The sequence below is a fragment of the Centrocercus urophasianus genome, unplaced genomic scaffold, assembly GCF_019232065.1.
Source record: "Centrocercus urophasianus isolate 14NV4802_14NV808 unplaced genomic scaffold, USGS_Curo_1.0 seq_12, whole genome shotgun sequence".
NCBI classification, from domain to species: Eukaryota; Metazoa; Chordata; class Aves; order Galliformes; family Phasianidae; genus Centrocercus; species Centrocercus urophasianus.
In genome coordinates, this window is record NW_024884364.1 from 50,267,986 (window position 1) to 50,292,081 (window position 24,096).

General features: G+C 34.3%; 1 protein-coding gene across 1 annotated transcript in view; it reads left to right on the plus strand.

Moving 5' to 3' along the window:
• LOC122155675 (pseudouridine 5'-phosphatase) overlaps positions 1-16,333 on the plus strand; it is a 57,642-nt gene extending 41,309 nt beyond the window's left edge. Inside the window, exon 4 of the mRNA XM_042809740.1 lies at positions 16,027-16,333. Coding sequence (XP_042665674.1) covers positions 16,027-16,203 — 177 coding nt within the window. The 3' untranslated portion in view covers positions 16,204-16,333. The remainder of the gene's footprint in view (positions 1-16,026) is intronic.
• Positions 16,334-24,096: the final 7,763 nt, after the last annotated feature.

Consider the following 24,096-nt stretch of genomic DNA (forward strand, 5'->3'; position numbering starts at 1 on the left):
AAGTAAAACACTTTTTAGTCTGTTCAGACTCTTACCGTCCAAAAGATTGTTTTTCATCTGTGTTTTGTGTGTGCGAATTTTCTTCCCCATACGTTTATTGCATTTCTTCACACTCTTCCTATCAAAAGACTTTCAACAGAGAGTAATGTCTGTGCCCCAGAGTACAATAGAATGCTCCAGAGAAGAGCATTATATATGTATATAGGTTGCTCTGAAAATAATGTCTCTTATTTATTTCCATGGAAACTACAATAGATACGAGGAGCACAATAAAATTATTTGAAAGAGCAGATTCTCAGCTACAAAGCGTTAAGTTTTCAACATAGTCACCATCATTAGCTATGCATTTTTTGCCAATAGTGAACAAGAGCCTGTGTGCCATGCATGTAAAAATCTGCATGGCCATCCAGAACGTGGCTTATCTTTCATATTGCTGTTACCACTGCTGAAATGCACCATCCACCATGCTGGCATCTACTATTTGGATTCCTTAAACATTCAGCAAATGTCGGTGAATGTCAACAAATACAATTTTTTCTACATGGGAGAATTCAATTACACACCTTCACTTTGTATGCACTTCCATGTCAGACATCATTTAGCCAGACTTCCCCTCTAATGCCATTTGTCAAACAGCAACAAAATGTAACAGAATATTGACAGGAAGGTTCAGTTTCTACTGCAATACCACCATCTGCCTATGATTTTATGGGCCAGTATAACAAAATGAGAGGCCTTTTACACCTATCACCCACGTTATTTACTTTCTTTTTTTGTAGTAACTTGTGCAGTTTTTATTGTCAAGCTAAGGTATTTCATTGAGCTGTCTACAGTTATGTCTAATACTTAAACTTTATGTATCAAGATGTGCATATGACTTATTTCTTTTCCATATAATATGTATTACATAAGCTTCTTGACCATTTTACTTCATTTGCCATTTGACTACTCAGAATAAGTTTCTTACAAATCTTTCTCATCCCAGCTAACTCACATAACTTTGTGTCATGGTAGACTTTACTAAATATATAGACATACTTGTCCATAATTCTCTGGGCAGTAGAATTATTTTAAAATGAATCTATAGTTACTTTCTAAAATGGTAGCATTTGATAATATTAGAAATATTAATATCCTTCACTTCATAGTGAAGTTGCTTTAGAGCCTTGAGGTATTTCTGACTAGCTGAGTAGATGAGATTTCATCCATTACTGTAAATGTTGTTTTATAGAAAATATTTGCCTCTGTTAGGAAATTGTACTTTTTCTCCTGAACACATGTCCAGTCGTAGCAATCTGTTCAGTTGCTGTCTCTAGAAAGTATTTGGATCCTCCACCTTTAGACTAAAGAGTAGAAAAATTAGAGACTTCAACCTATTGTCCTGAGCCTCAGAGCTCTTACAGATTAAAAAACAAAAATTGCCAGGGGTAAAAAGCATAATAGTATGTGCCATATCTTATTGCGTTCCACTTTCAATAATGCAGTTTTCCAAAGTGAAAGTCAAACAGAACCTTTTATTTGATGACAAATGATAGTGTACATCACACAGAACTCACTTCCAGCTTTAAAATTAGCCGTGACTTATTCTTTGAAGATCGCTTTGAATTGCAAATTTTAAATTTTTCAGTAAGAAAATTTCCATTGCAAAGATGTATTTTTTCCTTAAACTTCAGCAAAACATGCTTCCAGATTTTTTAAGTGTTTCCTTGTTTCCTTGAGGAGATAGTTTTATAATTTTAATATAACCAGATAAATTACAATCTCATCGTTTCCATGAGTTATATTTTATGGAGCATGTGCGTGGAAAGCTGAGGGTCCAACGGTCAGGTGTTCTAGGATGCAGGCATAATGTATGACTCTACTATACTATTAATATTAATAGTCTTGGAATGCTCCAAGTTTCCTGATATTTGTGTGCCATGGCTGCTCACCATCTACATCACAATGATCCTTAAATACACATTAACCTATGAGGGGGGAAAAAAAAGAAATCAAATTAATGTTTATTGGATGATAGGCATGGAATCTAATCTTGGCAAGCGATAGAGTGCCGTTATATATGTAACCATGTAAAACTATAAGAAGTCAAGAGGTGCCTTGTAGAAGCTACTAGTTCCCCACTACACACCACATTGTTTGGCATTTGGTTATTGCTGTGGATGTTCATAGTGAATGATTTTTCCAAGTTCCTATTTTAGAGGACCAGCAAGTATTCTCCCTCAGTTTTCCTCAGGCTTCATTAGTTAACATTTTTTATAGAGTTAAGAACTGAATCAATCAGCTCTGCATTAGCTTTCAGCTCTATTCTCTAGTCCAGCAAGGAGGAAAAATGTTGTAAGACACATTTCAGTTAATAGTTCAGTGAAGGAGAGGGAGAAAACAATGTACTGATGATTCCTGAAAGTGTATTTGTAAAGATACTGCTGGAAGAAACATGAAGAATATGTGCATGGAGATTGTACAAGATAAAGAAGTCAGCCTGATATTAGACACACAACTGAAAGTAGGAGAAGGAGATAAAGAACGTAATTAAGTGAAAGGATAGAAGGTGCCTAGGGAATACGAGGAAATAAAAGCAAGACATACAATAATTGTTGGTAAGATAATGTAGGGCCTTGAAGGTGAAAACAAAAAGTTAAATTTGTTACTACATTAAGTAATTTATATTCTATACAGCTTCATTGTAAATTATGGAGAGTTAATAGCGTCTAGTAGGCCATTTGTCCTTAATGATGTCCCAGAAATTTTTTAGGGAGTGTAGATAAAGAGTCAGGAAACAGTAGGTAAGTTAATGATGTATATGCTGATATAGTAAAAGCATTTTTTCTCAGGAGCATTAGTAGATGATGTGACAGAGCTAACATTATAGCAAAATCTCTTCAAACATTTAGGATGTTACCCTTCTAAATTTATAATCTCATGAAGATAGTGGAAAGAAAATTCAGCTGCAAATGTGTACTTTGGCATGTCTCTCAATGCAGAAAGGTTTTCTGTAGAAATACTGATGGCAGAGTTTTATTTCTATTCTGCTTTTCCTTATAGTAATTTGAAGGCATTTGGACTATTTACTACTGTCCTTTTCTCTTGTCACTTGCTTTTATTTGTTTTTGTTTTTCATAACATCCTAACAATCACTTGAGATCAACTATGCTTTAAAAATATTGGTTGATTTTGAGTAAGGTAATGGAAGACTTTTACTGATTCTTTGTTGAAATCCTAATTTTATGTCATTCATAGCTCTTCTTTACAGCTGCAGCATTAGTATATTACAGCCTGAAATTTTCTTATGATGATTAATATTCAGTGGAATAACTATCTTCTTGTTTCTTTGAAGTTTTTTAGGGGTTGATTTTGTTTTAATGTTACGATGTTAATGAAAAATGAATAAAATGTTCCAAAAGTCTATTTCAAAAAAAAAAAAAACAAAAAACAAAAACCAACAAAACAACATCAACAACAAACTATCTGTTCAGCATAGTCATCATAGTTTCTTTCAAATTTTCACATGTATCAATTCTTTACAAGAGCAATTTAGTCTTATCAGCTTTCATGCAATTTTTAAAAAGTATGTGGATTGATTCCTTAGCTTCTCAACTTGCAGTTGAGTATGTGATCTGGCTTTGTATAAAGTGATTACAAGTAAGAGCTTCAGGCTCAATGTCACTCCAGGAATGAAGAAATCCATCACAGAATGCTCTATTTTAATAAAAGGATTTCAGTTACTCTACAGTATAAAGACATAATAATGCTTGTGGCATGCTGTGCTGTATTGCTTTAGGATCAAACTGAATATTGGAATAATAGCATCATGGAAAAGAAAGGAAAAATAGAATGTCTGATTTTGGTAACTCTCTTTCTCCTGTTGATTGCTGTATGTAGTATAATGCACGTTACAAAAGCTCTGAGTTATAAAGACCTGTGGAAAACTAGTTGAATTCCTGATCTTGCACGTTGAGGATCAAGCAGCATATATTAAAGAAATTTGGATAGAATTGGATGGAGCATAAGGAATATATACCACAGGATGCAGTCATTCAGTTATCTAATTAAATCTCATCTAAAGAACCACAGAAAGAGTGCAGAGGAGCAAAGGAAGGTGGAGAATCCTAAATTGTACCCTGCAAGTCAGCTCCCAGACCCATCACAGACACCCACTTTTCTGTAGATGACAAGGAAGTACATTTTTGGAGCTTAGCTACCTATTTATGTAAAACCACTGCAGCAGGCAACCTAGGAGACATGGATTCAGGAGCAGCTTCTAACATCTGAGCCCAGCAATTGGAGGGATCTGTACTGTGTATATGAAAATATGCCAGCACCAGAACTTCATGCTCTGTTATCAGAGAGGGGAATAAAATGAGGCTATTTGTGGTTGTTTGGAGTCATGAGAGAGGTGAGCATAGCTATTGATCTATGTGAGTAGTCATTATGTTTATATATGTGTATGTATGTGCCTACTGGGCACAGTCTCAGTACTGCTTGGATCAGGGCAAACAGGTCTACAGCTGCTTCCCTCTGTCAGATTAGGACCTATTCTTGAACAATATTAATCTAATTTTGGAGGCAGTCACCATGGAAGTCTTTCGATTTCAAAGTTTACATTCTTTGAATATCACAGCGTATATAGGTTCCTGAATGTTTCTTTCTTTGTTTCTGTTTTATTTAGAATTTCTTTCTCTAACATTTCTTCCTTCTTGCTTCAAGGAGAAGGAAAGGGGCCGATTCCTTATGGAGAATCAGAAATGAACTACAATTATATACATTGTAAAATTGCTTTTATTTGACAGTTTAGTAAATCTGAATTGAAGGTCTGAATGTTGGCGACATTAAAAACTTATGCTACCTGACAAAAACAAACCAACTACTTTTTATTTCTTTATAAATACATAGACAATAAATATGGTTCTCATATTTTATTTGCAGATGCCTCTATTAATGAGTTCCATTTCATACAAATGAAAATTGCCTTAATTTGCAAGAACTTATGGTGTTTTTTTGCACCATTTCTCATGGTGCAGTGAAGCACCAAACCTGTTGACACATAAGCTTCTGCCAGTATCAATAAGCTTATGTATATTAGAGAATTTATATCTACTTTTTCAAACCTACCTTTGTGTTGGTTGTGTGGATTCATCTTTTCTCACTTTCATTCATAGGCCCTGAAACAAATCTACCTTATTATGCCAGCTGCACCAACAAAGGTTACTAAAACTATTTTGAGTAAATGTCTGGAATGTAATGTTGCAGAAGTATTTAAAGCTGGGCTACTGATTTTGTGTTTGATTACAACAAAAAATAAATTTAAAAAATTGTCGTTCAGAAACAAATTTTTAATAGAACATGGGAGGAGACTGACATGAATGAAAACAAAAATCTGTCTAATTGTTCCTGTACGCCTTCTTCAAACTCTGCAACAGTTAATGAGATGGAAGCACTTGAAGAAAACAGCAGGCATTGGCCTATTAGTATCGGTGATACACTGTACTGTATCTGATACATAATTCATTTATGTTACTTTAATATCTGTTAACACTGTCACACATCGTGACAGTGTGGAATATGAATTACTCCTTATTTTGCTAAATCTGTGGGACATTTAGCAAAGAATACATTTTTTAATTAGAAACTATTCAGCAGGCAAAGTATAATTGCGTATGTTTCTATTAGGCTGAAAAATTAATTACAGTGGAAACTTACAAATACTGAGAATATCAGATGTCATGGAATTTAAAACTAATAACCTAGTCTGGGGAAAACCTTGGTAAACTGTATTGTATACTGTCCTGCTGGATATCCTCTTAAGGGTTTGTTTCAGTCATGACCAAGTATTGTGGTAGAAGCCTTTTCTCCCCATCCTTTCCTGAATTACAGTTGATATTTTGACAGCATTTGATGTTAGCTGTATAAATTCATACAGTTTTATGTCTGTATATAGTCATAAACATAGATGCACATTTTAAACTATATGCTGCGTATGCAAGTGCATATAATAACTGTTTTAAATTCTGCACCCTGATAGAAGCAGGCTGCCACAGATCCATAGACCCACATCCAAACAGCATTGAGGCTGTGTATTTTTAGTAGTAACACAAATATGTGCACTTATACAATACACGTATATACATGCCTCCCCCACAGAACAGCATTAACACCCACTTGACTCCTCCTGCCCTTTAGGTATTTGTAAGCATCAATAAGATTCCCATGGGTCCAGCCCTCTCAGCCTTTCCTTATGAGGGAGATGTTCCAGGTGCCAAATCATCCTTGTAGCTGCCCACTGTACTTTCCCTAGAAGTTCCCTGTCTTTTTTGAACTGAGGAGCCCAGAACTAGACACAGTAGTACAGATGTGGCTACGCCAGGCTGGAGTAGAGGGGAGGATCAGCTCGCTTGACCTACTGGCCACTCTCTATTTAATGCACCCCAGGAGACCATTGGCCTTCTTGGCCACAAGGGCACACTGTTGGCACATGGGGAACCAGTTGTCCACCAAGACCTGGGGGTCCTTCTCCGCAGAGGTCCTCTCCAACAGGTCATACCCTAACCTGTACTGATGCATATATATATTTTTTCTTCCCAGATGCAAAACGCTGCACTTGCTCTTGTTAAACCTCATCAGATTTCTCTGTCTGCTATGGATAATAGAAGAGAAATGATACAGCTCATTAAGTCATTTTGTAGCTTTTTATTAGTCTTCCTTGAGCATGTCTATCTCTCTCATACTGGAAACCCAGAATAGGACAGAGGACTCCAAGTGTGGTCTTACCAGTGCTGAGGAATGTCATGAGGAATGACATGAGGAAGTATTACTTTTCAGAAAGGGTGGTCAGGCACTGGAACGGACTGCCCAGGGAGGTGGTGGAATCACCGAGCCTGGGGGTGTTCAAGGAAAGACTGGATGTTGTGTTGAGGGACATGGTTTAGTAGGAGCTATTGGGAATAGGTGAACGGTTGGACTGGGTGATCTTTTAGGTCTTTTCCAACCTTGGTGATTCTATGATTCTATGATTCTATGAGGGGAAGGATCCTCCTTAAACAGCACTCCTCCTTAAGCAGCCCAGTGTACCATCAGTCTTCTTCCCATGAAAATACATTACTGGTTCATGGTCAGCTTGGTGTCCACCAGCTATTGTGATTACTTATTTTTGAGAGGATGGAATCAACTTCTTCTTTCCTGTTCAGAAATGTACAGCCATACTCACTGGTGTGGAGACAGATGGCACTGTAATGAAACTTCTAAATTTAAGGGTTTGAGTGACAAATGTGCAAAAGACATAGTAAAAACATATTGCTAAGCGACCATTAGAGAACTTATGATGAGGAGAAAGAAAAGTTCTATCAGAAAATCTCTCAATCACCGCAATACTAATGTAAGCTCTTTGCATTTCTTCACAGTTAAATCAAAATTAAATTGCCTTCTCCACTAACTTTTGAAGTCTACATACAAATAAGCAACTGCAAGAGAGTTTAGGGTTAGGTACTTAGAAAGTTTTGGGGGAAGAAAGCTAAGTACTTTCTGCTTAAGATCAGGCCACCCCTTTCACCACCTCCTCTTTGCTTTTAAAAAACAAATCATGCCTATTTATATGTTAGCAAAACTACTGTAGCATATTGGAGACAGTGATTTTGCATTGTTCTAACCATCACTACACACGAACTGAGAGAATGCACCTCTTATTACAGCAACGTGATCACTTCTGAAATAGACACTGCCACAGTTACTGCCACAAATTCTTCTGGTTAAATTGACAGGAAGCTGAGTGGCGTGAGCAGCATTTTGCTGATAACTTGGAAGTTTCTGCTTCCAGTCAGTATATAAGATTCCCTGGGGAAAGTAGACTTCATCAGGTATGTCAAGATGACAAAGTATCACTGCCATACAATCTATTGAAAGATATGTTCTGGCGACCAGGTAAAAAGTGCTGTGACTACAAAAAAAAGAGAGAGGACAAGCTGTCAGGTGAAGAAGTGAAAGACGAGTGGTAGTATTTTCTCTCTACGATATTTCAAAACTTTGCATGTTGGTTTCAACTATGTCTAGTGAGACATATAGGTAAGATTCAGCAGAATACAGAAAATGTATAAATCAGAGAGTAAATATGTCTGAAGACCAAGAATGGAAATTTCTCTTCCATACATAAAGATTGTCTTAGGATATATGTTCTGAGTTTTCCGGTCTTGAAGGTGTGGCTAAACGTAACTGGTTTTGTTTGAGGGTTTGATAAAAAAAAAAAAAAAAAAAGGTTTTCTAAAAAAGTAAAAAAAAAGTAAAAGTAAAGTTTTGCCTCTTATTTTATTATATTAGTCCAGGATGTCAGAGGCAGATGGTGGTGGCATGGCAATAAAGGTTGAACAGTCCCACCATGCTTTGAGAAGGATCTGTGACTAAATCGCCTCCAGAGATCCCTTCAAGTGTAAATTACTCTGACTTTACACTCAAGATGCAACTGTATGTGTGTGTTCTGTGTTACCTGTCAAGAAAGTCAATGGTTTTAGTAAATGTGCTTCAGTGTGGAAGGGAAGGCAGCACGGATCAACTAGGCCATTGCACAGAATTCCTTTTTCAGTCTACTTCTACTACTTTTAGAGCTGTGACATTACAAAAAAAAAAAAAAAAAAAAAAAAAAAGGGCATGTTATGCTTTTGAATAGAATAGCTTCAGTAGAGAGCATACTAAGTATTTGCCCTGTGTCCTCCATAAGAGAACAGTATTCTTCTATTGCTAATCCAAGCCACAGTTGATTGAGTTAGAATTCTGAATTCTGCTGTGGGGATAATTGGGTACTGTTTCAGAAATGCCTGGGAATTTCTTGTGGCCTGTAACACGAGTTACCATACAAAGTTCTCAGTGTGCTGTCCTCTAAACACACAATCCTCTATAAAAAGAATGCTCCGTCCATCCGAAATTATCAGAATAACCCCGCATGTAAATGTCACCTTCTCCTTGCTTCACAGAGCTGCTGTGTCTGGATCAGACTGTCACTCACACAGGCACTTTCTCTCACTTCATTGAGTCTTGAAAATAAGCAAGAAATTTGAAATTTCTCCTTGTTCTTCCTCTTCCCCATTCAAACTGCTTCAATCTTTCTGGCCCACCTTCTGATGAACTGGTGAGACAGTAGCTGCTAGTATGTGCTTAAATGTGGATTAGCATTTTGCTGGATATGCAGAGTAATGTAATAATGTGCAGTTGTAACACTTTGGTGTGATGTTGGTTGTATTTCAGTTCTGCTAATGACTTCTTATTTTTCAAATTGTAGATTTTCTAGTAAATAACTTGATTCTTATACTGACTTGCACAGTATAATACTAGCGAGTTAATAAAAATCTGAATTAAATAGCCAATGCACATGTAAATTCTGAACAATTTTTGATATGAATCATACAGAATGGTGGCTTGTAGTTGGTATTCCTGATATGCTGATGCGTAACTTGAGTATAACTTTTCAGCTTTTTTTTTCAGCTGCTGTATCATTTAAAAACAGCTTGGCTTGCTTCTGAGTACTTTCTCAATAGAAGGAACTTGGGGTGGGGAGAGAAGGTGGGTAGAGAGGGAGGAAGAACTGTAAACTGTGTGACTTTCTTAAGCGGTATGTTTAATATTACTCTTTTATCCCTGGCAGATATCCTTTAAATAAAATGAAGTGTAATTCACTGTTTCTACTGAGAATTCCCACTGTTTTCCAGAAACAGATTAAGTCCAAAAATTTTGAAACATTAATCAAATTATTTGTTTTTATTCTTGTTTTTGTTATTAAGTGTTCTGAGTTAACAAAGTCATAGACCAAAATTGCAAATACTCTTGCTGCTTAAAATGCATTTATTCAATATTGTTTGAGTAAGTCTGCTGGTAAGTGGGTTACAGAGAAATATATTCTTTCCCTTGTTTCTAGATACTCTTTGTATGTTAAAGAGTAAGAAAAAAGGAATCACAAGTTACCTAAATAATAGCCTACCAGCTCTGTTGTGACATGATAGTGAAGTTGTTGGTGATTCCTCTTGTTTTTTAGTAAGGGATGTGGATGAGTCGACATTGTATTCCAAATTATATTATAGTTCTTGAAAATTCCTAGATCACTCATATTAGCAGCATTTGGTCAGGAATGGTGGAACTGTTTTGAAAATCTGAAAAAGAAAAAATAGCAAAGTAAAAGTTGTTGAACAAAACAAAAAAAAACAGAATGCTATTATCTTTCAGAGTAAGAATTTCTTAGATGCTACTTAGATTTTAATATAACCACAGGGTATTAACTAGGTTTGTTTATTTGTTTTCTGATAGTTTTTGTTTTATTATTATTTTTATTATTGTTATTTTTATTATTAAAGAAGTAAAAATACTTCTGGAATTCAGAGGACAAATTATCAGTAGAAACAAAAGACCACCCTCTAGTTAGCAAAGATTAACAGCATATTTCTGAAACCAGTGTGAGCTAGTTGTACTTGGTCAGTTTCGTTTGAAGGCCTGTTTTGGTGATGATTTTTTATCCACTGAGTTCAATAGAGCATTTGTTTTTAAAACGATATGATAGAATTTTAATTAGGCTTTAAATGTTTATGGAAGACTACATTGTGCGTGTCTACATAAATTAATGTTTCCAGATTTTCCAGGTTTTCCAAATTTTAAAAATAGCTTAATATGCTTTTGTGCTATTGATTTGACCATGAAGGAGAAAAATCAATGAGGATAAGCAGTGAATTTATGGAAGTGCCATATATAATCCATAAGAAGCTTCAAACATAATACATAACATTCTGATAAAAATGTTTCTGGTCATTTGGAGACAGGATATAAAATAATATTCTACTGTTCCTTCTCACTAAGCACAGAAAGAGAATGATCTAGTTCAGAAGCTGTAGAATGAACATTGGGATAACCTCTCAAAGGTCTTACTAGCCCTTTTTAAATCTATCTAATCGCTCAAAACTCTACTATTTTCCCTTTTTGTTTTGATTTAGCAGAAAGGGAGAATAAAATAGATTATTGGTCTTTAATTATAAAAACTTTCATACACATAGAATGTGTGTTTATTTTTAGTCTGAGTACAACTTTTTCCCAATGATTTTTTTTTCCCACATGGTTGGAGAGTCATTCCATCTGTAGTTCCTTAGAAGGCAAGGTTATGTTAATTTTGTTCTAAAACTCAGTAAGATGGAAGGGTTTTTAAGTACTTTTTACCCCGTGAAAACCTTAACCACAGAACAAAAGGCAATGTAAGTGTAACGGTGATGATAGATAAAATGAAAACTGAAGTCTAATGTTTTATTATTAATTCCATAGTAGCTGTTTTCTGTGTTGCATATAAGAAAAACAATGTAATAATAAAAGAAAGTGTTAAGGGGAAAGGGGAGAAATTAGCACACAGTTCCTACTCTTCTCATTCTTTCTTCAAAGATAATGCAGTATTTGTACTTCATACCTATATACAACCTGTTCAACCTTGCCTCAAAGTACTAAAATGTGTCTAAATCCCAGTGTCTGCAAACGATTTCAGTGAGTTGAAAGGATTGAATCAGACCAGAACCAACCAAAAGAAGATTCTTTTAAGAAAATATGAAATAATCTTGTGCTCTATTTACCAATTTTTAAGAAGTTGAAAAATTTATTTTCATTTTTTCTTTGTAAAGCAATAAATGGTATTTTTTATTTAAATGTTTATTTTGCAAACAACTTGCCTTCCATCTCTGGAGGCATTCAAGGCCAGGGCAGCCTGGTCCAGTGGTTGGCAACCCTGCACATAGCAGGGGAGTTGAAACTAGGTGTTCATTGTGGTCCTTTTCAACCCAGGCCACTCTATGATTCTGTGATTCTATGTACAGAATGTATAGAATCTATGTACATATGCCATTTTACATATGCCTATTGTTCTGCTATAGAGTTGGTAAAATAATGTCCTATGTGATCAAAGTTATGTGTTCAATAATTACTTCCCATGCATAGAATACACACGGGCTTTTAAAATTGTTTATTTAAAAACTGATATTAATCTCCCGTCCTTCAAAACTTTTTGATTGTCCATTTTTACTATTAACACATATGATTATCTCTGTAATTTATATAATTGTTCCATCCAGACATTTACGGTATATAGGGAAGAGAGGGTCTGTTGTAGAAACCATAGGTCTAACTAGCAGCTTGTTCCTTCTGTTCTTAAATTTCATGTAGGAAGATGAGGTAATGGTATGTTGTGGTGATAATATGTCTTTCTTAAGTAGTGTGATTATTTTTTCTTTTATGCTAGATCTGCAGAGTGAAATATAAATTAATGTGCTTTACTACTTTCTTTTTTAAGCATCTAGTTCATTCCAAAGTTAAAATTATCCTACATTAGTGTGACCTTTTGCGAGATCTTATAGCAGTAGTATTTTTCAGTGACACAAGTTACAGAAAAGGAGCCAGAATCTCAGCTGAAATCTGTATAAATCTCATCTGTCTCTCTTGGTTGGAGTGATGCTGATGTTGCAATATTTATGCAAAACAGGGAAGAACTTGGCTGCTTTCACATCTCTAAATTTAGGATGTGGGTGGGCCAGGACAGTGAGCAGTTTATAACATCTCTGTGCAACAAACTTAATAAATCCATTTTGTATGTGACCTCTGTAAACTTTTCATCATATATTAAAAATGTTGCTGTGCTGTTGACAATAAGTGTCAGTATGAAGAAAGAATGGAGGAAGACCTTGTACACTTATTTTGTTTCCCGAAATGTTAAAAGCACTATAATTATAGGTCATTTGCATGATTTCTTTGGTAATTAAAGAGTTTTAATTGCATTTAGTTCTAGGGAATTAGTTAAGCTGTTCATTATGCATATTTCCTTCCATAATCATCATCTCTTCTCATACACTAAGTTTAGTTACATCATGGAAGTCAATTAAATCTTTTAAGACAGTAGAGAAGTACAATTCTTTGTATGACCTGGATTAGAAACAGTCTCTGAAAAGCCTTGATAATGCTGTTTTGTGCAACATTTAAGTTTTGTCTTCAAAAAGGAAAGCCTGTTAGGGCTTCATTTACTGTTTCAGGATGCATAGAGTTCTTAGGGTAACAAACTAATCCATTCTTAGGAAAACCAATAGGCAGAAGTATGCTTCAGTTCTAATTGCAGCTGTTTCAGATTTGCATATTTATAGTACAAAAACTGATCAACAGTTGAAAATATCATATTGTTCAAACTGGAAGAAGAAAAGAAGGCATTTAAAAATTGTATAAATGAAATCAGCACAGGAGATATTGGTTTAGTTCTGTTGGCTCACTGAAAGTTACTAAAGTTTGCTTTATAAAATGGAAGGTAGAAAACACATTTTGCTTTTCCTTGTCTGACCCCAAGTTCTTGAAGATGTATTCATGGGCAAGGATCAATATTTTAAAAAGAAAAGAAAGTGTAAAGAAAGGGTTCACTCCTTCTATCTGTTCTGATCTCTGATACATATCATAGAAATGGGATACACTTATATAGTGCATCTATTTAATATGTCTTGCAAAAGTGTTTTCTTTGATCATAATAAAGGTTTTACAGGTTGTGACTTGGTACTCTGAGAGCAGAACAGATAAACTCTGCACATCCTTAATCTTTCTTGATCAAAGAGTGTTTTAAGAAACCTAAAAGCAAAAAGATGTGTTATACTGTTGTATGTTCCCTTCCAATGCATAAAATCTGAATTCAGGCAAAAGTTAAACTAATTTTCTCTATTAATTATTTTCACCCAGTAAGTATTATTTGGTACAATCTCTTATATTATGAAGAGAAGGATAAGACTCATCCAGTGTAGGAGAGCATTGGCTACGTTGGCAGAGACCATAAAGAATAGCCTAATGCATGAGAGAAAAATTAGTAATGAGCTGTAGTTTCAGTGACTGGAGGTTGTGGAGAGCACTGTACTTTTATCCCAGCATCAGTATTGAATTACTGAAATGACTTGTGGCAATATTTTTGATATTAGCGGTAGTAACACTACTAATAACTTCGCTAGTAAATACAGTCTGAATTACAGAACTGTTAGAAAGCATTGGTCAGCATAAGTCTCAGATATTGGATACTTGAATTGTCCATACTTTGGATTGTTCATGACCAAAAATTCAAACTTAAGATTGCATGACATAAGGAAGAGATTCTTTATTTCATGCTAGAATGAACTTCAGAAGCATAATGTTTTATTATATAAATGTTCGAGCCAGGTGATCAACCTGACTTTGTATGAGATTTTCACAATCCAGTTGAACTGTGTGTGTCTTTGTAAAATTATTTTACATGTGTTTTAAATGGTTCCTTAATGTCATTTGCCTTATTCCATGCCTTTAGTTATGGTCCTCAGCTGATACTAACCTCGGATGCTTACTGTATGCTTACTGTCTTATTTCCTTCAGCTTTTGCTGACAGAAAAAACATTATTTTCAGTGTGACTGGTTACTGACTTGTTTTATTTTTTTTTTAAATAGGGTTCACTCTGCCATTATTACTCTGAAATATGCAAACATATTTCAATTTAATTCAATTAGTTCAACTCTTCAGTACTGTATTTCATGTCTAGATAATACTTGTGTTTTGCTAAAATGTACCCTACCCATATAGTAAGGAAAAATGAAGAGTTCTATGAAATGGTGCACTGGCCAATTGCAAAAACTCCAGTATTATTCAGATACGTGCAAAAAAATTGAGAGGACAAACTTTTCAGCACTTTAGTTATTCTATATCTTAATATCTTTGAGGTCAGTAAAAATATTGTGGTGGTGGGAAGTATGAAGAAGTATTATCTATCGAAATCTAATTTTATATCAGATGCTGAAGTAGCTTTATAAATTTTACTTAGGCAAACCAAACAGTACTGAAGGTGAGATTGTACGTTTGGTAGTCATATTTATTTTTAATGAATATTAATTACTATGTAGTTGACTGAGCTCATGATTGTTGCTTTAAAGCACACATGAATATTTTTTTCCAATAATATTTGTAATTTGAAACTCTGAGAACGTACCTTTGGTTGTTTTCTTTCAAGTTTTTCCAGACTTTGTATGTTTCTTATATATGTATATGGATAATGCATGCTATATAAAGAGATTGGATGTTTCATCTCTCTTATTTTAGTTAGTTTAATCTACAACATTTCAATTTAATTGCTGAAGTAATTAAACCGAATAGTATGAAGTACCTTTATGTTAGGACTTAAAAAATACTAAGATACTAAGTGCTTGCTTTTTTCAGAAAAGTCAGTTTCTAATCCAGTAATCAAAAGCTACAGTATGTTATCCAGATTAGTTTAAATGCCGAAACAGAGAAAATGAATGCAATTTTTTTTTAAAAAAGTATAGCCATTCAATTTGAAAAATACTGTATTTCTTATTCAGTATTGTACTGTTAAACTCAGATTTCACACAAACAATAATTATTTTTTACAACCTTGATTTCACGTTGTCCGTAATTTCACTACTCTGCGATTTTGACGGTTTTAAGATATGTAACTTTAACCTGACTAAACTGTATTCTCTGAAAGTAGCAGTCCAGTATAATTGCTGATTTTCTTGTCACCATTGTTTTGAAAGAAATAAAACATGAGGCAATTAATTCAGCAGTACTCTTCTGACAAATAATTTCTACCTAACTCTCCACTCACTCAGAGTCCTAATATTGACCTAAGTACTTTAGTCTTTTCACCTCTCATATACATTGAGAAATGCAAAGTTGTAAAGTTGGTCTTAGTTAAATTGCCTGCTTGTAAAGCTATGTAAGCACACGCTTAACTTTACATTAAGCCTCTGTTTAAATCTATTGCTATAAAAGAAATTTCTTAGAAACATCTGGATAATCAATTGTTGGGATTTGAATATGTGTGTTGATGCTTTTTGAATTAATTAATTAATTTAAGGTTAGTTACCTTGCAGATGTTCAAATTTGGAGGTTTAGCCATGTTCTAATTAGGGATTGTCTAAATCTGTTTTATTCAGTATCATTCTTTCTTTATAAATAGAATATTAAAAGTTTGTAATAACATTATTCTTCCTCTTCTTTTTCCTTACTTCCTTGTTTCTCAGTGTCTTGTGTTTGAAGATTCACCGCTTGGAGTCAAAGGAGCACTGGCAGCAGGAATGCAAGTGGTTATGATTCCAGATGAAAATTTAAGTCCTGATCTTAAAAAGGAGGCGACTCTACTGCTCAATTCCATGGAGGACTTTAAACCAGAGCTTTTTGGTTTACCAGCATATGATTAATGCCTAATGTCTCTGTTCATAAGCTTGACTGGAGTTCAGGAAACCAGAATGAAATCTTGTTAAGATTTTATAATTGCTTTGTTTTGTCTCTCTTTCTTAAATCTAGAGCAAATAAATTCTGTTAAAACTGTGTCTTCCACATTGTTCTAACCTTTGAAAATTGACTGAAATAGTACATATTTGCTCTCATGATATATGTGAAGTTAAAACAGTGTTTCATCTTCTAATGTGATCCAGCTTTGTTCTCTGTACATCATAATGTTTTCTGGGAATATTATGAAACTATTTAGACAATTTTTTTAATTACATTAGAAACTTCTTGTACTGTTCCCATTTGAATGGCTTACTGTTTAGCCTTGAACCAGAAATCTGTTCTGGATTGGCTTATATCACATTACATTGGTTTTGGTACAGTTATCACTATTAAACGCATCCAGTTTACCATTTCCTCATCCTTTGCTTGCCTGTCTATTCCCCTTTGTATCCTCATAGTTTTATTTTCTATTTTTTTGTTGCACTTCCTGTGTGGTTTTGTTTTGTTTGTTTGTTTCTTTCTTTCCTTTACTTGGATTTTTTTTTCTGTTCCTGGAGGGTTTGACTTGCAGAGGTCCCTTACAGCCTTCATTCTGTCTCTGACCTTTGGGTCATGCCTGCTATGGAGCTATACAAGGTTACATGATCCTTCTATTTAACCAAACCACTTTTCATCTGCCTCTTTATATTCTTCCTGTTTTCCATGTTGCCATGTAGCCTTCCCTTCCATTTGTGTGAGAGGTATTCATTCTATCTTTTTGTTTCAATCTTGATAAAATTATGGCTTTAGCTCCTACACGTACAAGTAGCTTTCTCTAGGCTATCTCAACTTTCTTGTTCTTAATTTATTTTTATTGGCAAAAAGCCATGTTTTCTGGAGACATCTTTAATATCTATTTTTAAATTGTAGAAATTGTCATTTTGTTTGATTTAAATATTAAAATTTATTTTTATGGCAAACAGTTTCCACAAAATGATCATTTTGTCATCTATCCTTATTAATTCTATGTGTTTCTGATATCTTGGCAGAATAGCAGTGAGGACCGAGTTAGAAAATGCTATACATACAGACAGGTTTTAGTGGAATCCAAAGTACGTATATATTGTGGTGGAAGCAATGCACTTTCTTTTTCTGAAGAATTCTACAGTGGGTGGGTTTATAACATTTATAAATTTAAACATTTAAAAAGAAAAAATCTAATTGATTTTTCGTAATATACTCCAAAATTCTGGTAAAAGACTTGTTTCTGTAAAAATAACGAGTGTGACGTGAGTGGTTAGGCCCTGGAACGGGCTGCCCAGGGAGGTTGTGGATGCCCCGTCCTTGGATGTGTTTAAGGCCAGGTTGGACAGGGTCCTGGGCAACCTGATCTGAATGTGTGTGTTTGGTGGCCCTGCTAGGCAGGGGGGTTGGAACTACATGATCCTTGAGGTCCCTTCCAACCCGGGTGATTCTGTGACGTGAACTCCTTTGTGTTTGGTTTGGTTGGTTGATTGTTTAATATCATTTGTTTATCTGTTCTTACAATTCTTTTTCCAGACATTTTCTCAATTACTGCTTTAGATTGAAAGTTTTTTGGTGAAAACAGAAGTAAAAGAATCAGAGATGCTCCAGTGCTTTGCATTCAAATTGAGTTTCCTCATGTTTTTCGTTTTTTTTCCCCTTCAAGATATATTTAAATTAAAACAGAATTACAACTTCTACATAGACTGATACAGTTTTCTGCTGTTGTATTCTTTTCATGCCTCAAAGAATTAAGAAATTTGTATTCTCTGTAGCCAATAAAATACGATCTGAATGGAACTAGAAGATCTTTAGAACATATAGTATAATATTTTGCTGTGTAATGCTTTTAATGGAAGGATCTGGAAGCTTTTTTTTTAAGGGAAATACTGTTTTGATGTTGCTATTTTGTGTACCACATAATTTCTTTAAGACCATTGTTATTTGCACAGTGGCAATAAACCATTCTCTTCAAAATAAATTCAATTTCTGGGCTTCTCAGCCAGATAATAGAAATACAGCTATATAATTCCTTTGTTATCTTCTGTTGTGCAACACAAAGTGTTAATGTTGTGCAGTAATGCTTAGCATTCCAGTATAAAATAGGTGCCTGTTGGGATCCCCTTTTTTCGTAATTACTGAATTCCAACTGGGAAGTTACTGCATAGAATAAGCAATAATAAGTTGCAATTAGCACACTAATAATTTTCATAGTTTGGCATTTGTTTAATTTAACTGGAGAGATTTAGAAAAAAAGAAATCTGAAGTGCTCTTCATTTACAGATTAGTTTGGAAGACATTGAGGCCCTGGAGCGGGTTCAAAGAAGGGCAACAAAGCAGGTGAGGGGTCTGGAGCACAGGGCTTATGGGGAGCAGCTGAGGGAGCTGGGATTGTTCAGCCTGGAGAAGAGGAGGCTCAGGGGAGACCTCATTGCTGTCTGTAACTGCCTGAAGGGAGGTTGTAGTGAGCTGGGGATCGACCTCTTCTCTCATGTAACTGGTGATAGAACTAGAGAGAATGGCTTCAAGCTGTGCCAAGGGAGGTTTAGTCTGGATGTTAGGAAATACTGCTTTTCTGAAAGAGTGGTCAGGCACTGGAATGGGCTGCCAGGGAGGTGGTGGAGTCATCGACCCTGGAGGTGTTCAAGGAACGTTTGGATTTTGTGTTGAGGGACATGGTTTAGTGAGAACTATTGGTGATAGGAGGGTGGTTGGACTGGATGATCTTGAAGGTCTTTTACAACAACCTTGGTGTTTCTCTGATACTGTGATAATGTGAATGAACAGCTATCAAAATCCTGCATTCTTTTAAAGATGTTAAGATTAATAATTGATATCAGAAAATCAGAATTATTTAATCATGATCACTGTAATATCAACAGACCCTGTAATACTATTCTAATAAGATCATCTTTTACTGACAATTCAGTGAGAAAACTTTCACTTCTTAGCTGCACAGAAAATCCTGTCCTGTGCAATTACTCTGTTGTGCATTTAATATCCCATCAGGCAGTTTTCATTAAAATTATTGCCCCAGACTGAATTCAGTGAACCTGAGCCATGTCTGAACGCATTCCTTTTAGTAAAATTCTATTCCATGTACCTTACTGCTTGCAGTTGACCAAGTTCTCACTCCTCTGCTGAATCCATTGACAGTTATTAAAGCATCTTTGTTGTCATTAGCTTTTCTCCTGACTAAAAGAAAAATCAAAAATGTACATGAAATTCATTTTTTTCAGGCCTAGCAAAACTACTGTCATCTCTGTCATATGATAGGTAGATATTCATGGCAGCCATAGCTGACTGTAGTCTGCCTAATGACCCATATACCAAATATCAGCATATGTTTGTATATATTTCTATATCCATTTTTGGTTGGATTTGTGGCTCTGTAGCTCAATCATCTCAACAACATCTGTTCAGGAAAAAAAATTAAAAAAAAAAAAAAAAAGATTAAAAATTTGGAACATTTCCCTTCCTTCCATCTGCTGTTTTCCAGATGAAGTCCTGTTTTGACTGAGCTAAAAAAATTTGTACCAGATCCTGGCTACAGATCATGAGGACATGTGAGCAATCAGGACATTTTGAATGCTCCATCTGTGTTTGTATGAAGAGCACTGTTAAAAAATAATTCCCCTCCTCCCCCCCAAAAAAATCTGTCCTCTAACTCAGCAAGCAGACTTCAGTTCCAACAAATGCTTAAGTACATGCTTATTTCTTTTTCATTTAGCATTTCTTTTTGATTAAACGAGTAGGCCCCAGCTTAATTTTAAGGACACATTTATTTCTGTTTCGTTTAATACTGAACATTATTTATTATATTATATATATTATATAATGATATTATATAATTATTTATTATATACCATATAATATGTGGTTCAACAGCCGTATCCTGAGAAGTCCATCCTCCAAGAAATAAAGGCAAAACTTCATGATCAAGATTTTGCCATTGGATAACTACAGGAAGATGGAGCTATGTTTAACCAAGAAAGTAAACATTTCATTTTAAAAAGAAAAAAGCAAACGTCCATAATCTATGAAATGTTATACTAGAACTTAAATTCCTTTCTGCATCATAACTGAAGTAAGTTTTGCATGCTACTGGAACTCTGTTGGGATTTATCTTAATAGATTTCTAGACTGCAAAGATATACCTAAATATATATATCTTCAACTTTCATTGAATATATTTAGATAAAAATTCATTGCATTGGAACAGCAATAATTTCAGAATGCAGTCTGACTTCTGCAAAGGTTGGCATTTGTGTTCTACAAATAAACATTAGAAAAAGCTGAGATGTTCATTCTTCACTTGGATTAGATATCTTTCTAAATAATACTGCAGCTAAAGCCCAGTAATCTCAACCCAGCATCAAATTAATGTTGCATATATTCCAAGAAATTGTCTTCAGCAAAAGCCAAACTAAAATAATAATAATAATAATAATAATAATAATAATAATAATAATAAATAAATCATTATTATTATTGTTATTATGTAATATATTGTTATTATAAATATTATTATTATTGAAATAATATTATAATAACATAATATATAATATTATATGTAATATATATAATAATATTAAAATATATAATATTATAATATGATATATAATATTATGAAATTATTATTGTTGTTGTTATTATTATTATTATTTTAAAAATAAAAAAATGCAAGAAGCATTATATTAAAAAGGAATTATTTTCCACTGTGTTAAAATATACCTGTATCTCTAACAGAATGAAACTTGAGATTTTCTTCAAGTATTGGTCGTTCATATAGAAACTTAGAAAAAAAAATCTGCAATTCTAAGTGCCATTTAAAAAAAAAAAAAATCATTTACTTGTTTCCAGTTTTCCTCTCTGTAGCTACACTGAACTTCCACTGTTTTGCATTTGAGAAAATAGAACAGTTTTTTTACTAGTTGGAAGAATTAGAAAGACTGTAATGGAGGAAAAGTAACTCTCAATACATTCTGTCCCAAGGGAAATTTCATCGTCAACAATAGATCATGCTAACCTTCCCTTTGGCTGATGCTTTACAAATTGTGGGTTTAATCATCTTTAAAGTGAAGAACAGAAGGAGAAAGTGGATTTAAACTGAAGCATATGCCATAAGTTCTGAGTACTCAAGACCCTGCCTCAGCAGTAGAGATCACTGATTGTGCTGCCAGCTTTGTCTTCACCAGGTATTTTAGTGCCATAAAAAATTGACTTCAGAAGGCAGAGTGTAGAAAAGTATCTTCTATAGCGTGTTTCTTCGAACAAAGAAAGTAGAACAGTTGGAATTCAGAATCCATGAAGATACATAAATAATCTTTAATGAGCATCAGAGCACAAGAAAATAAAATAAATTAAAAAAAAAAAAAAGTATCATTAAAAAGTATCATTAAAGACCTTAGTTCTGATGATGACGGAGTGTGAAAAATAGTTTCAGTTTTGACTTTGAAATTTTGAATTGGTCAAACAACTATGAAATGGAACAGTATGTAATCGTATTTAAAGGAAGTTTATAAACATGAGGTTTATAAACTTTTTACAAGGGTAAATAGTGGTAGAACAAGGAGGAATGGTTTTAAACTAAAAGAGGGGAAATTTAGATTGGATGTCAGGGGGAAGTTTTTCACTGAGTGAGTGGTGAGCTGCTGGAACAGACTGCGCAGAGAGGCTGTGAATGCCCATCCATGGGGGTGCTTAAGTTCAGTTTGGATGGGGCCCTGGACAATCTGATCTAGTACTTGATCTGGCAGTTGGCAACCTCCCTGTGGAAGGGTGGCTAGAAATTGGTGATTGCTGGGGTCCTTGCAACCCAAGCCATTTTATGATTCTGTGATGAAATGTTTCTATGATTCTATTATTCTATGGTTTTATGATCATCCTGAAGACATATGAAGGAAACTACTTCATACCATTGTTCTCTGTCACATTTACCTCTAATTCCTTATTGAGGGAATGAAATCATCATTTCTTCAAAGTCAACAACATTCCTATTGTAACTAAAGCAATTTTCTCATAGAAAGGAATGTTGGAAGAGTTTTTAACTGTCATTCTTCTGTAACATCATAGTTAATTTAAAAAAAAAAGTTTTCATTTAATTCTTATTTCACAAATTATTTCACAAAGAACAGAAACACCATACAGCCACCAACTTGTCCTCATTTAGAAGAAGGTAGAAGTTGGAGTACCCAGGCTTAATTAAGTGCCTATAGATTTGAAAAATTATCTTCTTGATGCCTTGCTAGTGATTTAATCAGTTGCTCCTATGTACTTGAATGGACAATGTGACTTCAAAATAGAGATTCTTCCTACATTCTGTGAAATTGCTTAAGGAAGTGTTTAGTAGAAGATGATGTAGATCTATGACTGATAGAAAAATGCACTCAGCTTGTGCTCCTCAAACATAGATGCAACTTCGTTTGGAAAGTATGTAAGTATGGTAGTTGCAGAGAAAAGTTCTATTTCTAAATACTTTTCCCAAAGGCATGGTAGAAATGCACACAAGCAAAAGGAAGACTATACACAGGGATCAACTATTTTGAGCTTCTTCTGATTCCAGGAGGAAGTGCCTGAGACCACGACAAAAAGGGGAAGAATTCTTCCAATGTTAATGAAAGTATGTTTGGCATAACAAACATCTTTGGTATTTCAAATACACAGATTCTATCTTTGTACACATGGAACAAAGATATATGCATTGCCTAATATTTTTAAAGGTAAGCAAAATATACGAAATGCATTTCAGCTTCACTTGCAAAAAAATTATCATTATACATTGCTGGAAATACAAACAAACATCTCTGTGACATGCCTGTACAAAGCTAAATCTTATTCTCAGTGGCTGCTTGCCCACAGCTTCCCATGCTCTTTAGTTAGTCAGTTTGAACACTCAACATCTCAAACACTAGACCATGGTAAATATGCTTAAGAAAGAGTGCTACAGTGGAAAAATAAAATAAATAAAAATGTTTCATCTTTTCAGAAAATGTTGAAGTGTTGTGTCTTGTGAAATGTCTCTTTGCTGTGGCAGAATAATTTCAGCAAAATGCTTTTATCACATCGGCAAATTTTAAACATTTAACTTTCTACAGAGTATCCACAGAGATGGGGGTGACATACAGAACATTACCAACAATGCCATAACAGAAAAAAAAAAAAAAAAAAAAAAAAAAAAAAACCATAACAAAAAAGAATAGATAAACCAGATGAGGGAAACATAATGTTAGCCTTTGCTAAAATACTATCTTGAATCAAAAACTGCAAACGCTGTGCAAACTGTATTGAAACATTTTATGACTGTGTCTTCATTGCTTGGATATGATCCAAAAATGCTCTTTTTTTTTTTTTTTTTTTTTTTTTTTTTTTTTTTCACTTGAAAAATAGGAAAGCTGATTAAATCAAAATGGATTTCCTGGTGGCTTATGACTGCAGTCTTGTAAACTTATTGATTATGGCCCTCAACATTGTTCTTACTGATGTCTGCATCTGAAACATTGTAAAGCCCATGGCATACACCTTCATCAGAACAAAAAATTAGGAAAGTGACTGTATTTTTCAGTGCAATATGAGACAGCAAAATTTGGTGGAATTGTTTCCCTTCTCTGAATCAAATCATACTCTAAGGGATTTTATTAATCATATAATCTCATTTTCTATATAATAATGATTTAACTGCATTTTTAGGGCATATATTAACTGAAATTTGTAGTTGAAAGTGAATTTATTTGTCTGGAATCTACTAAAAGCACTGCATACCTATCTAGTCAAATTACTTTCAATATTTTGTATGTTTGAAGAGAGATGGTGAAACTGTGTATGGGGCATAGATCTTTTCAACTCTGATTTTCTAG